The 24,423-nt window shown below is 43.0% G+C and overlaps 1 protein-coding gene across 5 annotated transcripts in view; it reads right to left on the reverse strand.

Moving 5' to 3' along the window:
* Nucleotides 1-24,423, reverse strand: part of LOC126267438 (adipocyte plasma membrane-associated protein Hemomucin-like) — a 250,578-nt gene that overhangs the window by 102,044 nt on the left and 124,111 nt on the right. For 4 of the 5 annotated variants that reach the window (XM_049972700.1, XM_049972702.1, XM_049972701.1 and 1 more), the window contains 2 exons: nucleotides 9,631-9,743; nucleotides 1,532-1,743 (listed from right to left, as the gene is read on the reverse strand). In XM_049972700.1, coding sequence (XP_049828657.1) covers nucleotides 1,532-1,743; nucleotides 9,631-9,731 — 313 coding nt within the window. In that variant the 5' untranslated portion in view covers nucleotides 9,732-9,743. Of the gene's footprint in view, nucleotides 1-1,531; nucleotides 1,744-9,630; nucleotides 9,821-24,423 lie in introns of all 5 variants that reach the window. The other variant, XM_049972703.1, reaches the window with a different exon arrangement.

Raw genomic sequence — 24,423 nt, forward strand, 5'->3', positions numbered from 1 at the left:
TCGATGACATGCCTCGCTCAGGCCGCCCAAGTGCTACTACTGCAGTAGACGACCGCTACCTACGGATTATGGCTCGGAGGAACCCTGACAGCAACGCCACCATGTTGAATAATGCTTTTCGTGCAGCCAAAGGACGTCGTATTACGACTCAAACTGTGCGCAATAGGCTGCATGATGCGAAACTTCACTCTCGACGTCCATGGCGAGGTCCATTTTTGAAACCATGACACCATGCAGCGCGGTACAGATGGGCCCAACAACATGCCGAAACGACCGCTCATGATTGGCATCACGTTCTCTTCTCCGATGAGTGTCGCATATGCCTTCAACCAGACAAACGTCGGAGGCGTGTTTGGAGGCAAACCGGTCAGGCTGAACGACTTGGATACATTGTCTAGCGAGTGCAGCGAGGTGGAGGTTCTCTGCTGTTTTGGAGTGGTATTATATGAGGACGATACATGAATTCCATCCTCCGACCGATAGTATAACCATATCGGCAGCATATTGGCGAGGCATTCATCTTCATTGACGACAATTCGCGCCCGAATCGTGCACATCTCGTGAATGACTCCCTTCAGGATAACGACATCACACGACTAGAGTGGCCAGCATGCTCTCCAGACATGAACTCTATCGAACATGGCTGGGGTAGACTGAAAAGGGCTGTTTATGGACGACATGACCCACCAACCAAACAAATGGTTCAAATGGCTCTGTGCACTATGGGACTTAACATCTGAGGTCATCAGTCCCCTAGAACCTAGAACTACTTAAACCTAACTAACCTAAAGACATCACATGCATCCATGCCCGAGGCAGGATTCGAACCTGCGACCATAGCGGTCGCGCTGTTCCAGACTGAAGCGACTAGAACCGCTCGGCTACACCGGCCGGCCCCACCAAGCACTCTGAGGGATCTACGCCGAATCGCCGTTGAGGTGTGGGATAATCTGGACCAATAGTACCTTGATGAACTTGTGGTTAGCATGCCACGACTAATACAGGCACGCATCAGTGCAACAGGACGTGCTACTGGGTATTAGAGGTACCGGTGTTTACAGCAATCTGGACCACCACCTCTGAAGGTCTCGCTGTATGGTGGCACAACATGCAATGTGTGGTTTTCATGAGCAATAAAAAGGGCGGAAATGAAGTTCATATTGATCTTTATTCCAATTTACTGTACAGGTTCCGGAACTCTCGGAATCGAAGTGATGCAAAACATCTTTTGATGTGTGTATTATACAATACGCCAGAGAGCTGAAGACCGCATGAACACTTGATGTCGGCCGCAGTTTGACGACCTATAGTCTGAGGCGAATATGGGGATGGCTCCTTTGAAAGAGCACGGCTGTTTTCCTTCTCTCTCTCTCTTTTCCTTTCCCACCCCCCCACCCCCCTCCCCACCCACCAGATCCGAGCCTGTGTTCCTTCTCTAATGACCTCGTCATTAATGGAACGTTCGTTAATGGTGTGTTTAATGTATTTCATTGCATCGCGGTTGCTACGTGCATGTGTCGGATGTACTGACCGCAGGACCTGCCGAACTTGGCGACGGAGGTGACCTGGTCGGTGAGCGGGTCTATGCGCACGACGTGGCCGCCGTTGAGGCCCGTGAAGAGCTGACCCCGGCGCTCGGCCAGCGACTCGGGACCCGATACCAGACCGTCCAGCAGCCGCGAGGCGCCGCACAGCCGCGCGTTCCGCGACAGACCGCCCTCCAGCGGCAGGTGCGGCGGGGGCCTAAAAAACACACATTCAAGAATCATATGCTGCGCCAAGGCCTGAACCCCACATTGCAGTGAGGTGACAAAAGTCTTGACATAGGAATATGCACATGTAGAGCTGGCGGTAGTGTCGTCTTCACACTGGCGGAGCTCTCACATGTACTCAAGCGAATCATCTGAAAAGGTTTCCGACGTGATTATGGCCTCACGACGAGAATTAACGGACTGCGGAATGGTATTTGTGTCAGTAGGCTATCTAGGCTTTTATGTTGGTAACATCACGTAGTGCTCTGTATGAAAATCACTGACTGTGCTGTGTGCAATCTGTGGCTCAGACAGCAGTGGTGGATGTGGGCAGAGAGGTGGGAGAGTTTTGAGAGCGGACGACCTGGACGTGTGTCCGTCACAAAAACGAAATTTGTAATACTGGATGTAATGAACTGATATATATACAGGGTGTTATAAAAAGGTACGGCCAAACTTCCAGGATACATTCCTCACACACAAATAAAGAATAAATGTTATGTGGATGTGTGTCCGGAAAAGCTTAATTTCCATGTTAGAGCTCATTTTAGTTTCGTCAGTATGTACTGTACTTCCTCGATTCACCGCCAGTTTGCCCAATTGAAGGAAGGTAATGTTGACTTAGGTGCTTGTGTTGACATACGACTCATTGCTCTACAGTACTAGCATCAAGCACGTCAGTACGTAGCATCAACATGTTAGTGTTCATCACGAACGTGGTTTTGCAGTCAGTGCAATGTTTACAAATGCGGAGTTGGCAGATGCCTATTCGATGTATGGATTAGCACCGGGCAATAGCCGTGGCGCGGTGAGTTTGCATCGAGACAGATTTCCAGAACGAAGATGTCCCGACAGGAAGACGTTCGAAGCAATTGATAGGCGTGTGAGGGAGCACGGAACATTCCAGCCTATGCCTCGCGACTGGGGAAGACCTAGAAAGACGAGGACACCTGCAATGGATGAGGCAATTCTTCGTGTAGTTGACGATAACCCTAATATCAGCGTCAGAGAAGTTGCTGCTGTACAAGATAACGTTGACCACGTCACTGTATGGAGAGTGCTACGGGAGAACCAGTTGTTTCCGTACCATGTACAGCGTGTGCAGGCATTATTAGCAGCTGATTGGCCTGCACGGGTACACTTCTGCGAATGGTTCATCCAACACTGTGTCAATCCTCACTTCAGCGCAAATGTTCTCTTTACGGATGAGGCTTCATCCCAACGTGATCAGATTGTAAATTTTTAACAATCAACATGTGTGGACTGACGAGAATCCGCACGCCATTGTGCAGTCAAGTCATCAACACAGATTTTCTGTGAACGTTTGGGCAGGCATTGTTGGTGATGTCTTGATTGGGCCCCATGTTCTTCCACCTACGCTCAATGGAGCACGTTATCATGATTTCATACGGGATACTGTACCTGTGCTGCTAGAATATGTGCCTTTACAAGTACGACACAACATGTGGTTCATGCACGATGGAGCTCCTGCACATTTCAGTCGAAGTGTTCGTACGCCTCTCAACAACAGATTCGGTGACCGATGGATTGGTAGAGGCGGACCAATTCCATGGCCTCCACGCTCTCCTGACCTCAACCCTCTTGACTTTCATTTATGGGGGCATTTGAAAGCTCTTGTCTACGCAAAGCCGGTACCAAACGTTGAGACTCCTCGTGCTTGTATTGTGGACGGCTGTGATCCAATACGCCATTCTCCAGGGCTGCATCAGCGCATCAGGGATTCCATGGGACGGAGGGTGGATGCATGTATCCTCGCTAACGGAGGACATTTTGAACATTTCCTGTAACAAAGTGTTTGAAGTCACGCTGGTACGCCCTGTTGCTGTGTGTTTCCATTCCATGATTAATGTGATTTGAAGAGAAGTAATAAAAATGGCTCTAACATGAAAAGTAAGCGTTTCCGGACACACGTCCACATAACATATTTTCTTTCTTTGTGTGTGAGGAATGTTTCCTGAAAGTTCAGTCGTAGCTTTTTGTAATAATGACTTTTGAACGTTATTAAGATAAATACATTGTTTGTTCTCTATCAAAATCTTTCATTTGCTAACTATGCCTATCAGTAGTTAGTGCCTTCAGTAGTTAGAATCTTTTATTTAGGTGGCAGTATTGGCGCTCGCTGTATTGCAATAGTTCGAATAACGAAGATTTTTGTGTGGTGACTGATTCATGAAAGGTATAGGTTATTGTTAGTCACGGCTATTCTTTTGTAGGGATTATTGAAAGTCAGATTGCGTTGCGCTAAAAATATTGTGTGTCAGTTTAGTGTTGATCAGAATAAGTAAAGAGAGAAATGTCTGAGTACGTTCAGTCTTGCTCAGCTGTTGGAAAATCAAATAACGTAAGAGGTTTACTAGCAGTCATTTACAAATTTTCGAAGGGGACGTTAGATTTGGAGCTAGACATATGGGACATTCCATTTCGGATGACGTTAGGGAAGTCAATATTCCGAGATCCACGGTGTCAAGAGTGTGTCGAGAATGCCACATTTCAGGTATTGCCTCTCACTACGGACAACGCAGTGCCCCACGGCCTTCGCTTAACGACCGAGAACAGCTGCGTTTGTGTAGATTTGTCAGTGCTTAGATACAAGCAACACTAGGTGAAATAACCCCAGAAAAGAATGTGGGACGTACGACGATCGTCTCCGTTCGGGCACTGCGGGGAAATTTGGCGTTAATGGGCTACGGCAGCAGATGACCGACGCGAGTGTCTTTGTTAACAGCGCTACATCGGCTGTAGCGCCTCTGCTGCACTCGCATCCGTATCAGTTGGACCCTAGACGAATGGAAAACCGTGGCCTGGTGGGATGAGTCCCGGTTTCAGTTAGTAAGAGCTGACGGTAAGGTTCGAGTGTGGCGCAGACCCCACGAAGTAGCGCAAGCTGGTGGTGGCTCCATAATGGTGTGTGCTATATTTACATGCAACGGACTGGGTCCTTTGTTCCATCTGAACTGATCATTGACTGGAAATGGTTATGTTCCACTACATGTGGAAAATTTGCAGACATTCAGAGTTGGTATTTTGAAGAATTACAATGCACCATGTCACTGGGCCACAATTGTTTGTGGTTTGAACTATTTTCTGGAGAATTCAAGCGAATGAGTTGCCCACCCACTTCGCCCAACGTGAATGCTATCGAACGTTTATGGGACAGAAGGAACAGGATATCTGTTCAGATGAGTATGCGATTATCAAAAACAAATCAAACAGGGGTAATGCAGGAGTAGGCACAGAAATGTTTAACAGAACAGAAATGCATGTAAGCTTCTATGAACAACATACTAGTGGAGATAGACGCGAAGGCAACACCCAACACAATAGTAGAAGTTTATATGCCAAATAGGTCTGCTGATAAAGAGACTGAAACAATGTCTCATGAGATAAGGAAAATCATTCAGATAGTTAAGGGAGACGAAAATTTAATTGTTAAAGGAGACTGAAACACGGTAGCAGGAAAATTAAGAGAACGAAAAATATTGGGAGAACAAGGACTGGAGGAAAGAAATGAAAGAGGAAGTCGCTGGGAGAAGTATGCACAGAGCATAACTTAATCAACGCCAACATAATCAAAAGAGTGACACGAATTATTCACAGAACAATGGAAAAACTGGTAGGAGCCGACCTTGGGGAAGATGTAGGATCACACGAGGCAATGCTGACCCTATGACTTACCTTAGTAGATAAGCTACGTTTATAACATTTACAGATTTAGAGACAACTTTTGGCAATGGCGACTGCAATACACTCTTTGAAATTCTGAAGGAAACAGTTATAAAACACAGAGAGCGAAAGGCAAGTTAAAAAAGGAACTTATACGAGAAGAGATCGAATACGCCTAATCTGTGAAAGGCAGAAGAAGACCCTCCCAATCCTTCATCTCTGGCAATGTTTTATTTATGTGAAAAGTGCCAAGTGGTATCGTGGCTCGGAGTCCATGTTAAAACTTCATCCCACCCCTTAATCAGTCGGTTAAGTAATTTAGAGGTCAGAGAAAGGCAACAGCATTCCATCTCCAGTAGGAACACCTAGCCTAGTGAGGAGATCTCGGGTTCGAATACCGCTCCTGTACACATTTTCGCTCGTCGCCACTGATTGCGCTTAATGTCCCGCTCCAGCTGATAGCACTCATCTCCCTTCAATTTACATATAGAATGGAAAGAAGCCGTCGAATAGAAGATCCGGCGAATAGGAGGGCTGAGGAACCACAAACATGTCATTTCTTGCAGCAAAATTCATTGATGGAGGTTGTCGTAAGACATGGTGAGCTATCGTGGTGCAGCATCCAAGCGCGTAAAACCCTGATGGCACAAGCACCACCCGTTTTACTGAGTGTGTCAAGGACTTCGCGATAAAAAATAAATTTGGCAGTTTGTCCTAGAGACTCAAATTATTTGTGAGTGAACCCTGACTTTTAAAAAAAAGTTGTTTGATTTTAAATTTGCTCATCTCTATTTCCTTGGGATGGGGAGAGTTTGTAGTGTACCATTCTCATCTTTGGTATTTTGTTTCGGAGTCATGATCGAAAATGCAATTAAGGGATTTTGGCTCCCTCTTAAGGCGGTCCAGAAGATCAAGCAATACTCTTCGATTATTCTTCAGCTCAGTAGTGAAGTTATTTGAAACTATATTTGCACACACTCTTTCACATACTCAAATCCTGTTTTAAAAGTTGATAGATGCCAAACTTGTTCAAATTTAACAAACTGCTGTCCATCGTGACCGTCCACCGACAAACTGACTTCACAGTACACTCCACTGTATCATTCTGTTCTCGTTGGGTTACACAGCCATTAAGAAGTGTGAATTTTTAGTTTTGACATAGAGATAACATCCGTCAACGACTTCACTCTTTCCACACTGTCACACGTTCTTGAGGTGGAAGGTGAGCTTCGTCTACCACTTCTTATAGGAATCCTAAAAATGGTTTTGCTAACTGGACACTCACTCCTTGGGTAGGAATGTTTCTCTATAAACCATTTGTAACTTGTCATGAGACACTATAACGCGTCTCGTCAATCTTCAAACGAAACGAAACAGGACCGCATTCCTCACACGCTATCTGATCAAAAGTATTCGGACGCCCCTATATAATGCAGAACTGACCGATAGATGTCACGAGAGAGCTATCAACCAGTATGAAATTAAACGAAGAGAATTCTATTGTCAGTAGAGAAGCAATTAACAGTAGAATGGCTTGGACAGGGGAGCTCAGTGGCTTCGAATGTGGACTAGCCGTTCTCTGGATATCACTGGCGTAAAAAATCCACTGGGAACATTTCAACTCTTCTGAAACTGCCAAAGTTGGCGCTGATATGCTTGTGAAGTGAAAATGCTAAACCAAAACTTCGTGTACTGATGGATAGGGATTCCCGAGCGTTGCGTAGGATGGGTGCAGAAAATGGCATGAAATCAGCGGAAGGAAACTCTCATGATTTCCAAAGTACTACCAGCAGTCCGGTTACCACAATTACTGTGCATAGGGAGTTAAAAAATAGATTAATGTGGTCGAGCAGCTCCTCGTACACCACATATTTCTGTAGTTAATGCTAAGAGACACATGAATAGTTGTAAACAGGGACATCACTGGACAGTATATTACTTGACACGGATGATTTGGAATGATGAATCTCGTTGTACCCTGTGGAAATGATGGATTTGGGTTTGGCGAATACTTGGAGATCGTCACCTTCTATCGTGTATAGTGTCAACAGTCAAGTACGGAGAAGGTAGTGTTACCTTGTTGTGTTACCTTGTTGTGCTTAAGAAAACGCTAAATGCGAAGGGATATGAAAACATTTTCGCAGGATTGTGTCTGCACACAATAGAGGAACAGTTCGGAGATGATGATTTTTTTGTATCAGCATGAATATGCACCCTTTCATTAGGCAGTCTCTGTGAGGCAATGATTTGTGGACAATAACATTCCTGAAATGGAATACCCTACCCAGAGTCCCGATCTGAAACCAATGGAAAACATTTGGGATGAGTCAGAACATCGACTTCGCTTCCGACCCCAGCGGACACTACCTTCTCTGGTATAGACTTTTGAGGAAGAATGGGCTGCCATTCCTTCAAAGACACCTATTGGAAGTATCGCCAGCAGAGTTCAAGTCGTCATGAAGGCCAAAGGTGGACACACTTTCTATTCATGGTGTCCGGATACTTTTGATTAGATAGTATTTACTTTTTTTTATACTCGTATAAGCCAAAGTGGCACAGCATAAGAAAATCGTTGACAGAGCACTGCTCTAGCGATCTTTATCTACCACTCTATAATACTACACTCCTGGAAATTGAAATAAGAACACCGTGAATTCATTGTCCCAGGAAGGGGAAACTTTATTGACACATTCCTGGGGTCAGATACATCACATGATCACACTGACAGAACCACAGGCACATAGACACAGGCAACAGAGCATGCACAATGTCGGCACTAGTACAGTCTATATCCACCTTTCGCAGAAATGCAGGCTGCTATTCTCCCATGGAGACGATCGTAGAGATGCTGGATGTAGTCCTGTGGAACGGCTTGCCATGCCATTTCCACCTGGCGCCTCAGTTGGACCAGCGTTCGTGCTGGACGTGCAGACCGCGTGAGACGACGCTTCATCCAGTCCCAAACATGCTCAATGGGGGACAGATCCGGAGATCTTGCTGGCCAGGGTAGTTGACTTACACCTTCTAGAGCACGTTGGGTGGCACGGGATACATGCGGACGTGCATTGTCCTGTTGGAACAGCAAGTTCCCTTGCCGGTCTAGGAATGGTAGAACGACGGGTTCGATGACGGTTTGGATGTACCGTGCACTAATCAGTGTCCCCTCGACGATCACCAGAGGTGTACGGTCAGTGTAGGAGATCGCTCCCCACACCATGATGCCGGGTGTTGGCCCTGTGTGCCTCGGTGGTATGCCGTCCTGATTGTGGCGCTCACCTGCACGGCGCCAAACACGCATACGACCATCATTGGCACCAAGGTAGGATCGACTCTCATCGCTGAAGACGACACGTCTCCATTCGTCCCTCCATTCACGCCTGTCGCGACACCACTGGAGGCGGGCTGCACGATGTTGGGGCGTGAGCGGAAGACGGCCTAACGGTGTGCGGGACCGTAGCCCAGCTTCATGGAGACGGTTGCGAATGGTCCTCGCCGATACCCCAGGAGCAACAGTGTCCCTAATTTGCTGGGAAGTGGCGGTGCGGTCCCATACGGCACTGCGTAGGATCCTACGGTCTTGGCGTGCATCCGTGCGTCGCTGCGGTCCGGTCCCAGGTCGACGGGCACGTGCACCTTCCGCCGACCACTGGCGACAACATCGATGTACTGTGGAGACCTCAAGCCCCACGTGTTGAGCAATTCGGCGGTACGTCCACCCGGCCTCCCGCATGCCCACTATACGCCCTCGCTCAAAGTCCGTCAACTGCACATACGGTTCACGTCCACGCTGTCGCGGCATGCTACCAGTGTTGAAGACTGCGATGGAGCTCCGTATGCCACAGCAAACTGGCTGACACTGACGGCGGCGGTGCACAAATGCTGCGCAGCTAGCGCCATTCGACGGCCAACACCGCGGTTCCTGGTGTGTCCGCTGTGCTGTGCGTGTGATCATTGCTTGTACAGCCCTCTCGCAGTGTCCGGAGCAAGTATGGTGGGTCTGACACACCGGTGTCAATGTGTTCTTTTTTCCATTTCCAGGAGTGTATTATTCTTTACATCTCACACAGCTCAGCAGCCTCTTATGCTCGTATGAACTTCGTGGTAATGCTACTTTCACAAATAGTAGTGACCGTCTAATATTTCTCAGAGCTGTGTGCCACTGTCTGAACGTAGCGGCATGGTGTGCGTGCAGTACCTGTATGCTTTGGGCAGTCGTCCCAGCGTGTGTGACTCCTGAGGCAGCAGGCAGCAGAAGAAGAGCAGCATGGCCACCAGGAGGACGTAGCGAAGAGCCATCACGGCAGTTCACTGCAACATCACCATCAAACACCCGTGTTACAGAGGTGTCAAATGAATTAATAAATGCAAAGCCTTTTCCTTCCACACTAGAGACAGTTAATCAAACAAAAACATTGCCTCTTAAGAATGGTCTGTGTGATCATGATGCACGGCCAGTTACAATATGTGACACAGCTCCTTACAGTAATGCAAAACATTCCTCCAAAATAGTGCGTTCAGCTAACGATTTAACAATTGCAAATTTTAGGGAAGCTTGCAACAGTTAGACTGGGATGAGGTGTACCCGGAAACTGATTCTAATTTAAAATTTAACCTATTTTATGATACCCTTGTGAGTATATTTGAAAATAGTTTCCTAAGAAAAAAGTGAAATACAACTGTAAGAAGCCATCTAAAAAGCCATGGATTACTAAAGGGATAAAAATACCCTGTAAACAGAAAAGGAAAATGTATCTTATAGCTAGAAGGAGTAATGACCCCGAAGCAATGAAACATAAAAACTACTATATTGCACTGTATTAAGAGAAGTTATTAAAAAGCCCAGAAGTATGTGGATTATATCTGAGATTAGCACCTCTGATAATGAAAATTAAAACAATTTGGACTACTGTTAAATGGAAAACAGCAACCATGAGGACAGGAAGACCGTATTTATATCAAACTCGATGAAAAGTTTGTTAACAAAAAGTCAGAAGTAGAAAACACTTCTAATAATCATTTTGTAAGTGTTGTAGAGAAAATAGGATCCAGCTATTCATTAGATACTGCAAGACAATATATAGATGAGACAATACCTATGCAATTTGATAAAACTTAAATTCAACCCACCTCTCCTACCGAAATTAGGAAATTAATAAATTCACTCAAAACTAAAAGCTCACATGGAATTGATGGCATTTCCAGCAGAGCTTATTCCTAACAGATAAGTAGTGCAACAGCCACTGAAACAGGGCATTTTTGCAGATAGACTGAAATATGCTATTGTTAAACCTTTGCATAAAAAGGGCATAGGTCTGATGCTATCAACTACTGCCCAATCTCGCTTCTCACAGTTTCATCCAAAATTCTTGGAAAAGTATTGTATTCAAGTGTAGCATCACATAATGTAAACATGAAGTACTAACAAAATGTGAATTTGGTTTTCAGAAAAGCTTTTCAACAGAAAATGCTATGTATGCTTTTACTGATCAAATATTAAATGCTCTGAGTAACTGTCATCAAACATTGGGATATTTTGTGACCTCTTAAAGCTTTTTTAACTGTGTGAATCATGAAATTTTTCTAGATAAGCTTACGTATCGTGGCGTGAGTGGGACAGTACATAAATGGTTTAATTCATATTTAACTAGAAGAATTCAGAAGGCGGAATTTAACAGCGTAGATAACCTGCAAAAATCAGCAGAGGTGTCTAGAATTGTGTCCCCAAGGGCTCAGTCTTGGGTCCCTTATTGTTCTTAATATGTATTAATGATTTGCCACTCTGCATTCACGAAGAAGCAAAGTTAAGTATCTTTGCTGATGATAAAACTATAGTAATCACAGCCAACAAACATGAATAGGGCGAGGAAATGGTAAATAATGTCTTTTAGCAAATTATTAGTGGGTCTCTGCAAATGGACTCTCACTAAATTTTGAGAAAACACAGTACATACAATTCTATACAGTAAATGGCATAACATCATTGATAAATATAGACTTTGAACAGAATTCTGTTTGCTAAGGCAGAATATACAAAATTTATGGGTCTGTGCATCGATGAGAAATTGAATTGGAAGAAACATATTGGTAATTTGCTCAAACGGTTAGGTTCATCTGCTTATGCCATCAGCGTTATTGCAAATTTCGTTGATGTAAATATCAGTATATTAGCCTACTATGACTATTTTCATTCACTACTTTCATATGGTATCATATTTTGGGGTAATTCATCATTAAGAGGAAACATATTTATTACACAAAAGCGTGTAATCATAATAATAGCCGGAGTCTAACCAAGATCACCTTACAGACATTTATTTAAGGAACTCGGTATATTCACAATACCTTTCGCAATACATATACTCATTATGAAATTCGTTATTAATGACCCATCCCATTTCAGAAATAATAGCGAAGTACATAGCTACAACACTAGGAGAAAGGATGGTCTTCACTGTTCTGGGTTAAATCTGAGTTTGGCACAGAAAATGATGAATTTCGCTACCAAAAAATCTTTGATGTTTTCCAAGTAGCAGTAAAAGTCTGACAGATAGCTAACTAACATTTAAAAACATATTAAAAGAATTTCTGGTTGACAACTCCTTCTACTCATAGATGAATTTTTAGATATTAAAAAATATTGTATTGTGTAAAGAATATATGTTAAAATGACATTTTCCATATCATTACGAAAAGTAGCACTCATGATCTATGGAACATGTGTTAATGTAATATAAGGCAAAGTACCACACAAAAAACTGACATCATACATGGGTCAATCAAGTTTCAAGTCAATATCTTCAAAGCACTCTGGGTCTATAAGTTGTACACACCAGGCGTATTGGTTTGCTCTCAGTTTGCCAATATTATGACACACACCATTGTAATGGACTATATTCTTAATCCTTTCGAAAGTGCACTTAACCCTCTGTGGAAGAGCTTGACAAATCTGTAACGCTTACAGTACATTGCTGTATCTGCATAGCAAGAGGTACCTTCCCGCAGACGTCTTTCGTGTGAGATTCGTAACACTTCTGACTGAAAGTGTAGAGGTTGCACTGCACTGTGCGAATTTCAACTACGCGAAGAGTTGAATCTTTGGAGTTCTGTGTTGCGTGGACTCGTGTATTTCAGCTGCTGATATGCATCATTACTGATCTTTAAAAACTTAATTTATCAGTATTCAATAGATATTATGTAATGGAGGTGAACGGATGGGATAAGAAGGGAAAAGAAAGGTTTGGAGTTGACTGTCCATCAATTATTCTTCTCTAAGAGTTTATGGGGGGAATAGATCTCTTATATTCACTAACTATAGTGTACAGAATCAACACCAGATCAAAGAAGTACTACCATCGACTATTTTTTCACTTCCTTTATAAGATGGTAGTAAATGCATAGCTATTGCACAGGAAGGACTGTGACTTGGGGTGCCCAAAAATGAGGTGAGTCCACTTTGTTAGTTGAAAGCTGAAATAGCTGATGACCTGCGAAAAATGAACATGGATGTAAGTAGGAGAAAGAGGGGAAGATCTTATTCAGGTGTAGATACTAAATATGAAAGGAAGAAGAAAAAAGAGCATGCATCAAAGCCAATTCTAAAAGGTTGTTCGTCAGGAAAATGTTGGACATGGCCCAGTTGAGTCTGAGAAGAGAGGTAGACGCAAAGATCTATGAAACTGCAATTATCTGCTAGAAGTGTAATGTTAATTTGTGGATCGAAAAGAAAAGGAAATGTTTTCTGGACTTGGAGAAAGAGCTACGAAGGTCAAAAGTTTCAAACTCTTAAATATTTTCATACGTCATAAAAGTATACAGGTAAACACTTACAAGCCAAAATTTAATTCTTCTCTGCCCACAATGCCCAACGTAACAAATATGTAACGCTACAAAATATATTATATAAATATGACATATACTATTTTCTGTCAATATACTTGCCTGTTTATTGTAAACCTAAAGTAACACAAATATAGCATTTTAAGCTTTTTGTCTTTATTGATTCATAATCCTGTCTGTAGGGGTTAAATATAATCTTCAGAGTGTTCTAATTTCTTACCTGCTATGTTAACCTTTGTTTCAGGGCTAATATTTTGAGTAACTAACAAAATGGCAAAAATAAGGAATTGCATCTGTAATAACATAGTAATATGGTGACAATGGAAAAGCCATTTGTTGTGATCTAGGAGCAAAGTCTTTAGTAAACAGACATTTAGTGCCGAAGTGTATTAGTTAATCGTTACATGCTATATTGTTGCCAAGTACTAATCTATAGATATTGCGCTATCTTTACCATTACTACCTGGGTGATAAACATAAAGCAAAAGTGGAAGGAACGAAACACAGAACAAACGGAAAATAAAAGCTGAAACCTGAAAGAGCCACAATCACAACCGAACAGATGTAAGTTTAAAAAATCGAAATTTGTAAAAGAATTCTCACTAACGGTTGAGTTCGTTTCTTAACAGTTGAAAAAAGTGTCCAGAATTTTTTCAATTCGAATTTCTCTAAGGTGGAAAAAAATTCAGAGTAATTTAGTTGATTTTTCATGATGTCTTCAAGCGGTATGCAGTGCTTGAGTTACTCTGGTAGTACTAGTTTTCCTTTTCCCTTGCACTCTGTGTCTCTTAGTATTGTTGTGCATAACATTAGATTTTGTACAAAATATTTATATTTCTATGGACTTACCTTCTGTTTGATTAATTACTGTGTTGAAATAATAAAGGTGGAGCACATCATTCAGATAAATGAAATGTTAATGAACTCCCAGAGTTTAGCTGTCGCTATGAATAACGTAACGATAAAGATGAAGGCAACAGTTAAGGCGCAAAGAGAAATGTCACTTGAACAGAGAAAAATGTCCAAGGCGCCAAAAAAGTTAAAAGTGATTGCTGACTCTATAACGCAATTTGTTGAGGACTAGTGTAAACTGAAATAACTACCCAATAAAATAACACAGATAGTTTCAGAGCAACACGGAAAGTAATTATATACTGAAATAAACAGATGGATTACCGAAAAGGATACTCTGATTGCAGATAAACTAGAACAGTGGTACAAAAAAGATATTCATGCATGCTGAAACCAGATTGAGCATGTAATTGGTGAGTGTACCAAAGACATAAATCAGCACGTGGGTGAAATAGAACAAGGTTGGATGCTGTTGTGGCCACCAATGAGCGCAGAAGCGAAAACGAGTGCAAAACCGAGAAGTTGCAGAGTACCATCAGTGAAAGTCTTTTGACAATGCGTCAGAAGTTCAGAAGAAATTCAAATTTTTTGGTGTTACATGCAGGATGAAGCAGCATTGTGGGCTATATAAGTGCCAGCAAGACAGGCAACAGATGAAGATTTTGTATGATGCTTTTTAGTAAAGTACTGGTAGAGGTGTGTACTAGAAAAACTATGCAAATAGGTATTCAGTCCTGAATAGCACAACTATAAGAGTGGAAGTCCCCGACAGTTCCTCGTACAGTATGTAAATGAAAAATATACAGGTATACTGATTTTATCGCAGTATTTACCATAACATGGCAGACTATAAATAATGAAAAAAATCGTGATATTAAGTTTCCCATGTTAAGTTGTAGTCCAGATTTAATATTTTGGATAACTGACAAAATCACAATAGCATATGGGATACTACAAGCTGAATAGTGTACCATGAAGAACAGTGACAGCTGCTTTGCTGCAAATATTTATAGAAAAAAGGTAATATAGAGTAATTCTTATAATTATCTACGTGAGTAGATTACCTGTGGTTGTTAGAATACGTTTACATTATTATAAACATGTAATGTAGGAAGGGGAAGGCAAGTCTAGGGATGAGTGGACAATTGTGATCGATAGCCGCACAGGGCATTGTGGTAATGCAATGGCGAAAGTTGAAAATTTGTGCCGGACCGGGACTCGAGCCCAGATTTACCACCTGTCATGAGTGGCTGCCTTAACCGCTTCGGCCATCCGGACACGGTCCTACATGGTTCAAATCCCTTTTATCACACGTTGCAATGTAGAATTCCTGGTCCATTAAAGACGCTACTCGCAAATCCTGATTCCCGTAGGAGTTTGGATAACATTGTGCATTCACACCTGAACAAACGTCGAGGAGCAATACCCTCCTTATTCAGAAACGTATATATTTGAGTGTTTAGTCAGACATGTACGACAGAACAGACACCGCAAAAATACAAATGGTCTCTAAAATGGAAACCATGCATTCCGCACATAAGTTCAAGAGACCTTTTTTGTTCCGTATCTTCTCTTCGATCAATCCCTAGTGTTCTTACACAGTGGAAAAAATCACCCTGTATGCATTACATAAGTGGCCTGCAGTGGCTCCTTCAGCCAGTTAACGTCTGTTTTGTCTTGTTCCACATTCCACAAGGCTCGCCTTCATGATTAGTTTTATTGAACACAGAGCATGGATGAATAGCTAGAAGTTGATACAGGTGAATCGCCGTTCTGCTTCGAATTTGTTGCCTAACCGACAGAACATTAAACTGTATCGTTCCTTCTGCCTACTTCCTGTAACCGATAAATTTTGCTGGATGATTCTTGCAACATGTTTCGAAGGGAACATTTCTGTTACCAGGTGGACAGGTTTAAGCTGATAGTCTATGACAACATTAGCTTTCTGTGTGAGTATGACGGATGAAGTTTTTCGTAATTATAAGTTTTATATATATATTCCAACGAACAGACCTACTTTTAGCATGTATTATCGGTTTTTAATCAGTGTACGGGGAGAAGAATATTTCAGTTCGAAAACTGAAGAAAATGTTACAAAAATGCAGCTACACTCATGTCCAAAATTAAAGCAACAAACGGAGATTTTGCACAGTTGTGTTTATTTTGCCACAAAACAGTATAAACTGGTGATGGTAAAGTAGAAATAATGTAAAGAACAGACAACGTTAACAACTGCAGCATGCATAACAGTAGACAAAAATGTTCTTCGTTTTTTCCAATTTAACGGATTTCCACACACATTTTGACAACTGGTTAATGTGCTCAGTATGGGGTGTGACCACCTCTGGCGGCAATACAGTCCTGACAACGACGGGGCATGCTGTGAATGATATCATCAATCTCCTGTTGAGGCAATAACGTCCATTCTTCCTGGAGAGCTGCTCGCAAGACTTGGAGAGTGGTTGGTGGATGCTGAAATGATGCAACCCGTCTTCCTAGTGCACCCCAGACATCCTCTATGGGATTCAAATTGGGAGAACGAACAGGCCACGCCAAGCGTGCAGTATTTTCCGTTTGCAGGGAACCATCAACAACCCATGGTCTATGTGGTCAGCATTATCATCCATCAGTACGCAGTCTGGGTCCACATAGTCTCGCAACAGCCGCACATGAAGTCCCAATATCTTGTCACGATACCTGGCAGTAGTTAAACCTTGCTGATTCATCCATACAATTTCATGAAGAGGTGTCCGTGTGCTCAATATAATCCCTGCCCACAACACTGGGGATCCTTCTCGATATCCGTCTCTTTCCATAACGTTTGGATTCCGAAATCGTGTTCCACGTTCCCACCAGATGCGAATCCGTTGAGAGTCACTCCCCAGCCCAATTCGGCACTTATCTGTAAAAACAACATTGGCCCGCTGTTCGACCGCGTAGATGGCATGTTGATGATTCCACTCTTCTGTGAAGATGCATCAGAGGTACACACACAGCAGGTCTCGAGCAATGTAGTCCACTCTGCCATCGTTTGCCTCGATACAACACTATCAGTGGATGCCGCAAGGTCAGATGCCAGTTGCCATGTAGTGCGCCCTCACATCCAAATAACGGTTCCCCCCTTTCTGATATCACACGTGGTCGGCCCTGTTTCAGTCTCTATAAATTGTTGCCACATCGAGAAACAACAGAACGATTCACGTTAAGCCATCAGTTTGCGACTGTCCTGTTTCCATTCTTCTTGTGGCCCTCCACCGCAGAGAGTCTGGTAGGCGTCTTCTTTGTGCCATACTGAACCTTCGGTGACTATATAAACAGCGATTATGGATGAGGGACTACCGGGCAAACACTACCCCGTTTGATAGGTGTCCTGACGTCATCGTTGACGTAGTTGTCGGTAGATCGGAATCCCATTTTCCGTGCAGAAGACGATTGTACGGACATCTCTTGACAGTTTTGTATGATTATACGGTGCATTAGACACAAGACGGGGAAATAGCCGTTCATTACTTTAATTTTGAACACCAATGTAGTAACAGTCATCTTTAGTCTTTTAACTGTTAGTTTTTCTCATGAAACTTCCTGGCAGATTAAAACTGTGTGCCGGACCGAGACTCGAACTCGGGAGGTTTGCCTCTCGCGGGCAAGTGCTCTAGCATCTGAGCTACCCAAGCACGACTCACGTCCCGTTCTCGTAGCTTTAATTCCGCCAGTACCTCGTCTCCTACATTCCAAACTTCACAGAACTAGCACTCCTGGAAGAAAGGATATTGCAGAGACAAGCCTTAGCCACAGCCTGGCGGATGTTTCTAGAATGATATTTTCACTCTACAGAGGAGTGTGCGCTGATATGAAACTTCCTGGCAGATTAAAACTGTGTGCCGGACTGAGACTCGAACTCGGGACCCTTGCCTTTCTGTGTGGACGGGGCGTGAGTCGTAGAGCACTTGTTCGCGAGACGCTAGGGTCCCGAGTTCGAGTCTCGGTCCGGAACACAGTTTTAATCTGCCAGGAAGTATCATATCAGCGCACACTACGCTTTAGAGTGAAAATTTTATTCTAGTTTTTAGCATTACTGCACAATTGACGGACGAATTAATGTGCACGATGGACAAAAATTGCATCTATGTGCTCAACATTTGGTAAAGAATTGGCGGCATTTCAAGATGGCGTGAATTATATGGAACTGCTGTGTAGATGTCCAGCAAAACTGCTAGACTGCTGCTGGCCAAAGCAGTCTGCAGGGGTCTACGGGTCTGACGAACATAGTACAAGGTAAAGAAACATGAAGCCGGAATGTGGTTGCAATAATTACATCTACGTCTACATCTACGTGGTTATTCTGCTATTCACAATAAAGTGCCTGGGAGAGGGTTCAACGAACCACCTTCATGTTTTCTCTACAGTTCCACTCTCGAACGGCACGCGGGAAAAACGAGCATTTAAATTTTTCCGCGAGAGCTCAGATTTATTTTATCGTGATGATCATTTCTCCCTATGTATGTGGGAGCCAACAGAATGTTTTCGCAATCGGTTGTTTGAGTCTGTTGTTTGAAACTGATAAACAATATTTTATCCAAAATAATCTCCATTGCTAATTATACATTTCTCCCACCTCTCCGGCAAGCTATGAATGCCACGCCAGAAAAACAATTCTTCTTTTGAAGCGAACCAGTCAGAGAGCAATTTTCGTACATTTTCATACGAATTTAAGCGTTGTTCAACGAGAGCGTGTCCCAGTGGTGCAAATAGATGGTAATCGGAGGGAGCCAAATCTGGAGAATAACCTGCTTGCCCTAGTATTTCCCAACTGAACGCCTCGATTGCTTCGCCGACCCGTTTTTCTGTGTTATGGGGCATTATCGTGGGGCTATGTGACTTTGTGTCGCCTTTTTCCTGGTTCCGATCGTTTTTCGCGCACTACACGATTTAAATTGATCATTTGCTGTTGGTAGCGATCAGTGTCAACGCTTTCACGAAGTTTTAGCAGCTCATAATGGATGACACCCTCGTAATCCTACCAAACACAGAGCATTGTCTTCTTTCCAAAGCGATTTGGTCTTGCAGTGGATGTCAATGGGTTGCCTGGATTCACCCATGACTTACTAAGCTTAGGATTCTCAAAATACAGTATACCCATTTTTCATCATCTGTCACTATTCGATGGAGAAACGACTTTCTTTTGCGTCTGGTGAGCGGCATTTCACAAGTAGTCTTTCGATTTACTTGCTGTCTTTCATTCAGTTCATGCGGAATCCATTATCCCACTTTCTGCACCTTTATCATAGCTTTCAACCGAATAAAAACGGCTTTCTGAGTCACATTCATTTGTTCAGCGAGTTCCTTTGAGTTTCTGTATCATCTTCATCCAATAAGGCCAGCAATTCTTTGTCTTAGAACTTTTTCGGTGGTTTCCCGCGCTCGTCGTTTCTCTCGTCTAACTCACCGCTTTTGTATTTTTGAACCACTCGAAACACTGTTTTCCCAAAAACATGTCGGCCGAAAGCTTCGACAAGCATTCGATGCGATTCCTCGGCATTTTTCTTCAAATAATAACAGAAAACCAATGCTGTCCGCAAATCGTAGTTCGTAGACACAAAACTCGACATCTTTACGGCAGTGTACGGAACTTGGGTTACTGGGAGTTGACATTCGTCGTCAGCCGTTACAGGAAGCAGGTGGCGCTGCGGACCTGTTCTCACTAGAGCCTATATAGCGAGAGAGTGGACAACCGACCCGAGGCCGCCATGCTTTTACCAGATTGCGCGCGGGGTGTGCAGTTAGGTAGCAACGCAAGCAGAAAGCTAGCCACTTCGCGAGTCAATTAAGGCATGTGTTTGACGCATGACACCAAAGCAGTTCTAGCTTAATACTCGGTACATGATTAAGACAGATGCCGTTCGTCTATGTTTATATAGGCCTAATAAATTTGTGAGTAAATGGAAGTATCGTGAAGCAGTGTGTATGTCTGCCGAATTTCAACAGTTGTATTTTATGATGCTGTATAAACATTGACAACTGATTAATAAGAAATAGTTTCATTTAATGTATCTCGGAGTACATGATGCTATTTCAGATTTTTCCGTGCGGATATTCATCGCTGAAATTGGCAAACTCTTGTATCTTTCCGCCCAAACATAATGCATTATAAGTATGTGTCGATCTTATAAACATTTTCTTATGTTGGCAAAGCACGTCATTCTGTACACACTTTTAGCAGCTCTGTACCACAGAAAATGGGAAAAATATCATTACTTAGGTACTCTACTGAAACAGCAGAAAGTAATTCAAAATAGGTAACTGAATATCCACACAATAATTATAATATCAGGAATGTGAATAGCCAAGACTACAGAGCCAAGCGCAAGTCGCCAGTTGGAAGTACGTAGACTTAGGGTTCCGTATACATCATAAAACACGTCGTCGTACTCAAGAACCGCCCCCATCTCGTGGTCGTGCGGTAGCGTTCTCGTTTCCCACGCTCGGTTTCTCGGGTTCGGTTTCCCGGCGGGGTCAGGGATTTTCTCTGCCTCGTGATGGCTGGGTGTTGTGTGATGTCCTTAGGTTAGTTAGGTTTAAGTAGTTCTAAGTTCTAGGGGACTGATGACCATAGATATTAAGTCCCATAGTGCTCAGAGCCATTTGAACCATTTTTTTGAACTCAAGAACCATTAAAAGTCTAGAAAATAACGTTTAAAGGAAACCTGGATAGAGGAGGATTCCAACTCACGACCTTCGGATTACAACAAGCATCATACATCCATCTTCTCTTCGGTTTTTGCACCCAACAGCGGAGCAACCAGGCATTCCTCTTGACTGTTCTTAATGATTTTGTAATTCATATTATGAGTGACACTCAGTAAATCACTTTAAATAAAAATTTTGCCTCTAAAATTGCTGTGAAGTTCGAAAAGTATCGTCATAGATCCGAGCAACAGAGTGACTATAAAGTAATTTACAAAAATAGAATCGACAGAGAGCATGCAAAAGTCCTTCAATACCTACCATATTACAACCTGTACATAATTGTACAATGGAATTGGCGTTCGAAGCGTTGAAGAGAACCAATAGTACAGAATCACACACAGTGTCTATTTATACTCGTACCAAGTCAGCGTCAGTTTGGTAAAAACATGGCGTCTTCGGCTCTCAGCCAATTACCGACGCTATCACCATTGGCCACTCGCTCCCTCTATATAGGCTCTCTAGGTCTCACGGGCTCTACACTGATTGCTAGCACCATCTATAGAGGAATTACTGTTTCATTCTTCTACACCTGGTAAATGCAGGAATTATCGGGAAGGGGCATTATAAATGGTTCAAATGGCTCTAAGCACTATGAGACTTAACGTCTGACGTTATCAGTCCCTTAGACTTACAGCTACTTAAACCTAACTAACCTAAGGACATCACACACATCCATGCCCGAGGCAGGATTCGACCCTGCGACCGTAGCAGCAGCGCGGTTCCGGACTGAAGCGGCTAGAACCACTCGGCCACAAAGGCCGGCGTGCATTATAAAAAATTGCCGTATGACTACTGGAAATTTCTCTATGGGATTCGTCTTTGAGAATTGTTGGTGTAGTATCAAACGTCATTGCTCTTGCTCATTAGAAGAAGAAGAGAGGATCGAAGTTCAGAAGAACGCGAAATCCCGAAGATGGGCTAAAATTTACAGACGCGCGAAATTTGGCACGTACTTCGATGCGAGATGCCTTTAATAGGTTCCACAACGAAACATTGTCTCGAAATTTGGTAGAAAATCCGAAGAAATTCTGGTCGTATGTAAAGTACACAAGCGGCAAGACGCAGTCAATACCTTCGCTGCGCAGTGCCGATGGTACTGTTATCAGCGACTGTGCCGCTAAAGCGGAGTTATTGAACACAGTTTTCCGAAATTCCTTCACCAGGGAAGACGAATGGAATATTCCAGAATTTGAAACACGAAAATCTGCTAGCATGAGTTTCTTAGAAGTAGATGCCTTAGGGGTTGCGAAGCAACTCAAATCGCTTGATACGGGCAAGTCTTCAGGTCCAGATTGTATACCGATTAGGTTCCTTTCAGATTACGCTGATACTATAGCTCCCTACTTAGCACTCATATACAACCGCTCGCTCACCGATAGATCTGTACCTGCAGATTGGAAAATTGCGCAGGTCGCACCAGTGTTCAAGAAGGGTAGTAGGAGTAATCCAATTAACTACAGACCTATATCATTGACGTCGGTTTGCAGTAGGGTTTTGGAGCATATACTGTATTCAAACATTATGAATCACCTCGAAGAGAACGATCTATTGACACGTAATCAGCATGGCTTCAGAAAACATCGCTCTTGTGCAACGCAGCTAGCTCTTTATTCGCACGAAGAAATGGCCGCTATCGACAGGGGATCTCAAGTTGATTCCGTATTTCTAGATTTCCGGAAAGCTTTTGACACCGTACCTCATAAGCGACTTCTAATCAAGCTGCGGAGCTATGGGGTATCGTCTCAGTTGTGCGACTGGATTCGTGATTTCCTGTCAGGAAGGTCGCAGTTCGTAGTAATAGGCGGCAAATCATCGAGTAAAACTGAAGTGATATCAGGTGTTCCCCAGGGAAGCGTCCTGGGACCTCTACTGTTCCTGATCTATATAAATGACCTGGGTGACAATCTGAGCAGTTCTCTTAGACTGTTCGCAGATGATGCTGTAATTTACCGTCTAGTAAGGTCATCTGAAGACCAGTATCAGTTGCAAAGCGATTTAGAAAAGATTGCTGTATGGTGTATCAGGTGGCAGTTGACGCTAAATAACGAAAAGTGTGAGATGATCCACATGAGTTCCAAAAGAAATCCGTTGGAATTCGATTACTCGATAAATAGTACAATTCTCAAGGCTGTCAATTCAACTAAGTACCTGGGTGTTAAAATTACGAACAACTTCAGTTGGAAGGACCACATAGATAATATTGTCGGGAAGGCGAGCCAAAGGTTGCGTTTCATTGGCAGGAAACTTAGAAGATGCAACAAGTCCACTAAAGAGACAGCTTACACTACACTCGTTCGTCCTCTGTTAGAATATTGCTGCGCGGTGTGGGATCCTTACCAGGTGGGATTGACGGAGGACATCGAAAGGGTGCAAAAAAGGGCAGCTCGTTTTGTATTATCACGTTATAGGGGAGAGAGTGTGGCAGATATGATACGTGAGTTGGGATGGAAGTCATTACAGCATAGACGTTTTTCGTCGCGGCGAGACCTTTTTACGAAATTTCAGTCACGAACTTTCTCTTCCGAATGCGAAAATATTTTGTTGAGCCCAACCTACATAGGTAGGAATGATCATCAAAATAAAATAAGAGAAATCAGAGCTCGAACAGAAAGGTTTAGGTGTTCGTTTTTCCCGCTCGCTGTTCGGGAGTGGAATAGTAGAGAGATAGTATGATTGTGGTTCGATGAACCCACTGCCAAGCACTTAAATGTGAATTGCAGGGTAGTCATGTAGATGCAGATGTAGATATTATTTTTTTAAATCTTCCACTGTTTGAATGGAGGAACGTGCAGCTAGATTATGAAAGGCGGTTGAAGATTTCTCGTTTCCAGCACTGTAAGAGAGACAGTCAACACTTGCTTCTCTGCAGATATAGACAGCTGGTTCTAAGTTGTTTCCTTGTGTTTTGATGATGGTTCTTTTCAAATCTCACTGCAGCTTGTTTCTAAGTTACCTCTAAGAAACAGGGAAGTAGTTCAGTTATGTTTAAACCATAATAGGGAAAACTAACACTGGTGAAGGTATACAATAATAGCAGAGGAAACGCCCACATATACATGTGTCCCAAACGGCGCATGCGTGGCTACGGACTGCCACTGACTGCAGTACGACATACTGACCTAGTTAGACCAGAAGTATTTGGAAGTTTTACTTTTCAACTAAGTTCCCATGTAACTAAGTCAAATTTCACTCATGGCCCATGGTTGGGAAATGTGGTAGGTGTGTGATAGTACAGCTGGACATTTTACTACAAAGATCATGAGACATGAATCATCTGGATATTTCTCTCTGGGATCATGTCAAAAGCGAAGTGTTGCTACGGTGAAGAACTGGACCAGTGGAATGTAGTCTTGTGACGATTTACAAAATGACCCGACGTTGCTTGAAAGAGTTTGTAACGTACTGCAGACATGAGTACATTGTTACATCAAAATATTAGGACAAAACGTAGGACAAAGTTACGAGTGTACAGTAAATTGTGATATGTAAAGAAAGTCCTGAAACACTGTTACATTTCTCGCTGAGAACAATTAGGTTGAAATTAATTGAAAAG

This window comes from Schistocerca gregaria, chromosome 4 (genome assembly GCF_023897955.1).
Source record: "Schistocerca gregaria isolate iqSchGreg1 chromosome 4, iqSchGreg1.2, whole genome shotgun sequence".
NCBI classification, from domain to species: domain Eukaryota; kingdom Metazoa; phylum Arthropoda; class Insecta; order Orthoptera; family Acrididae; genus Schistocerca; species Schistocerca gregaria.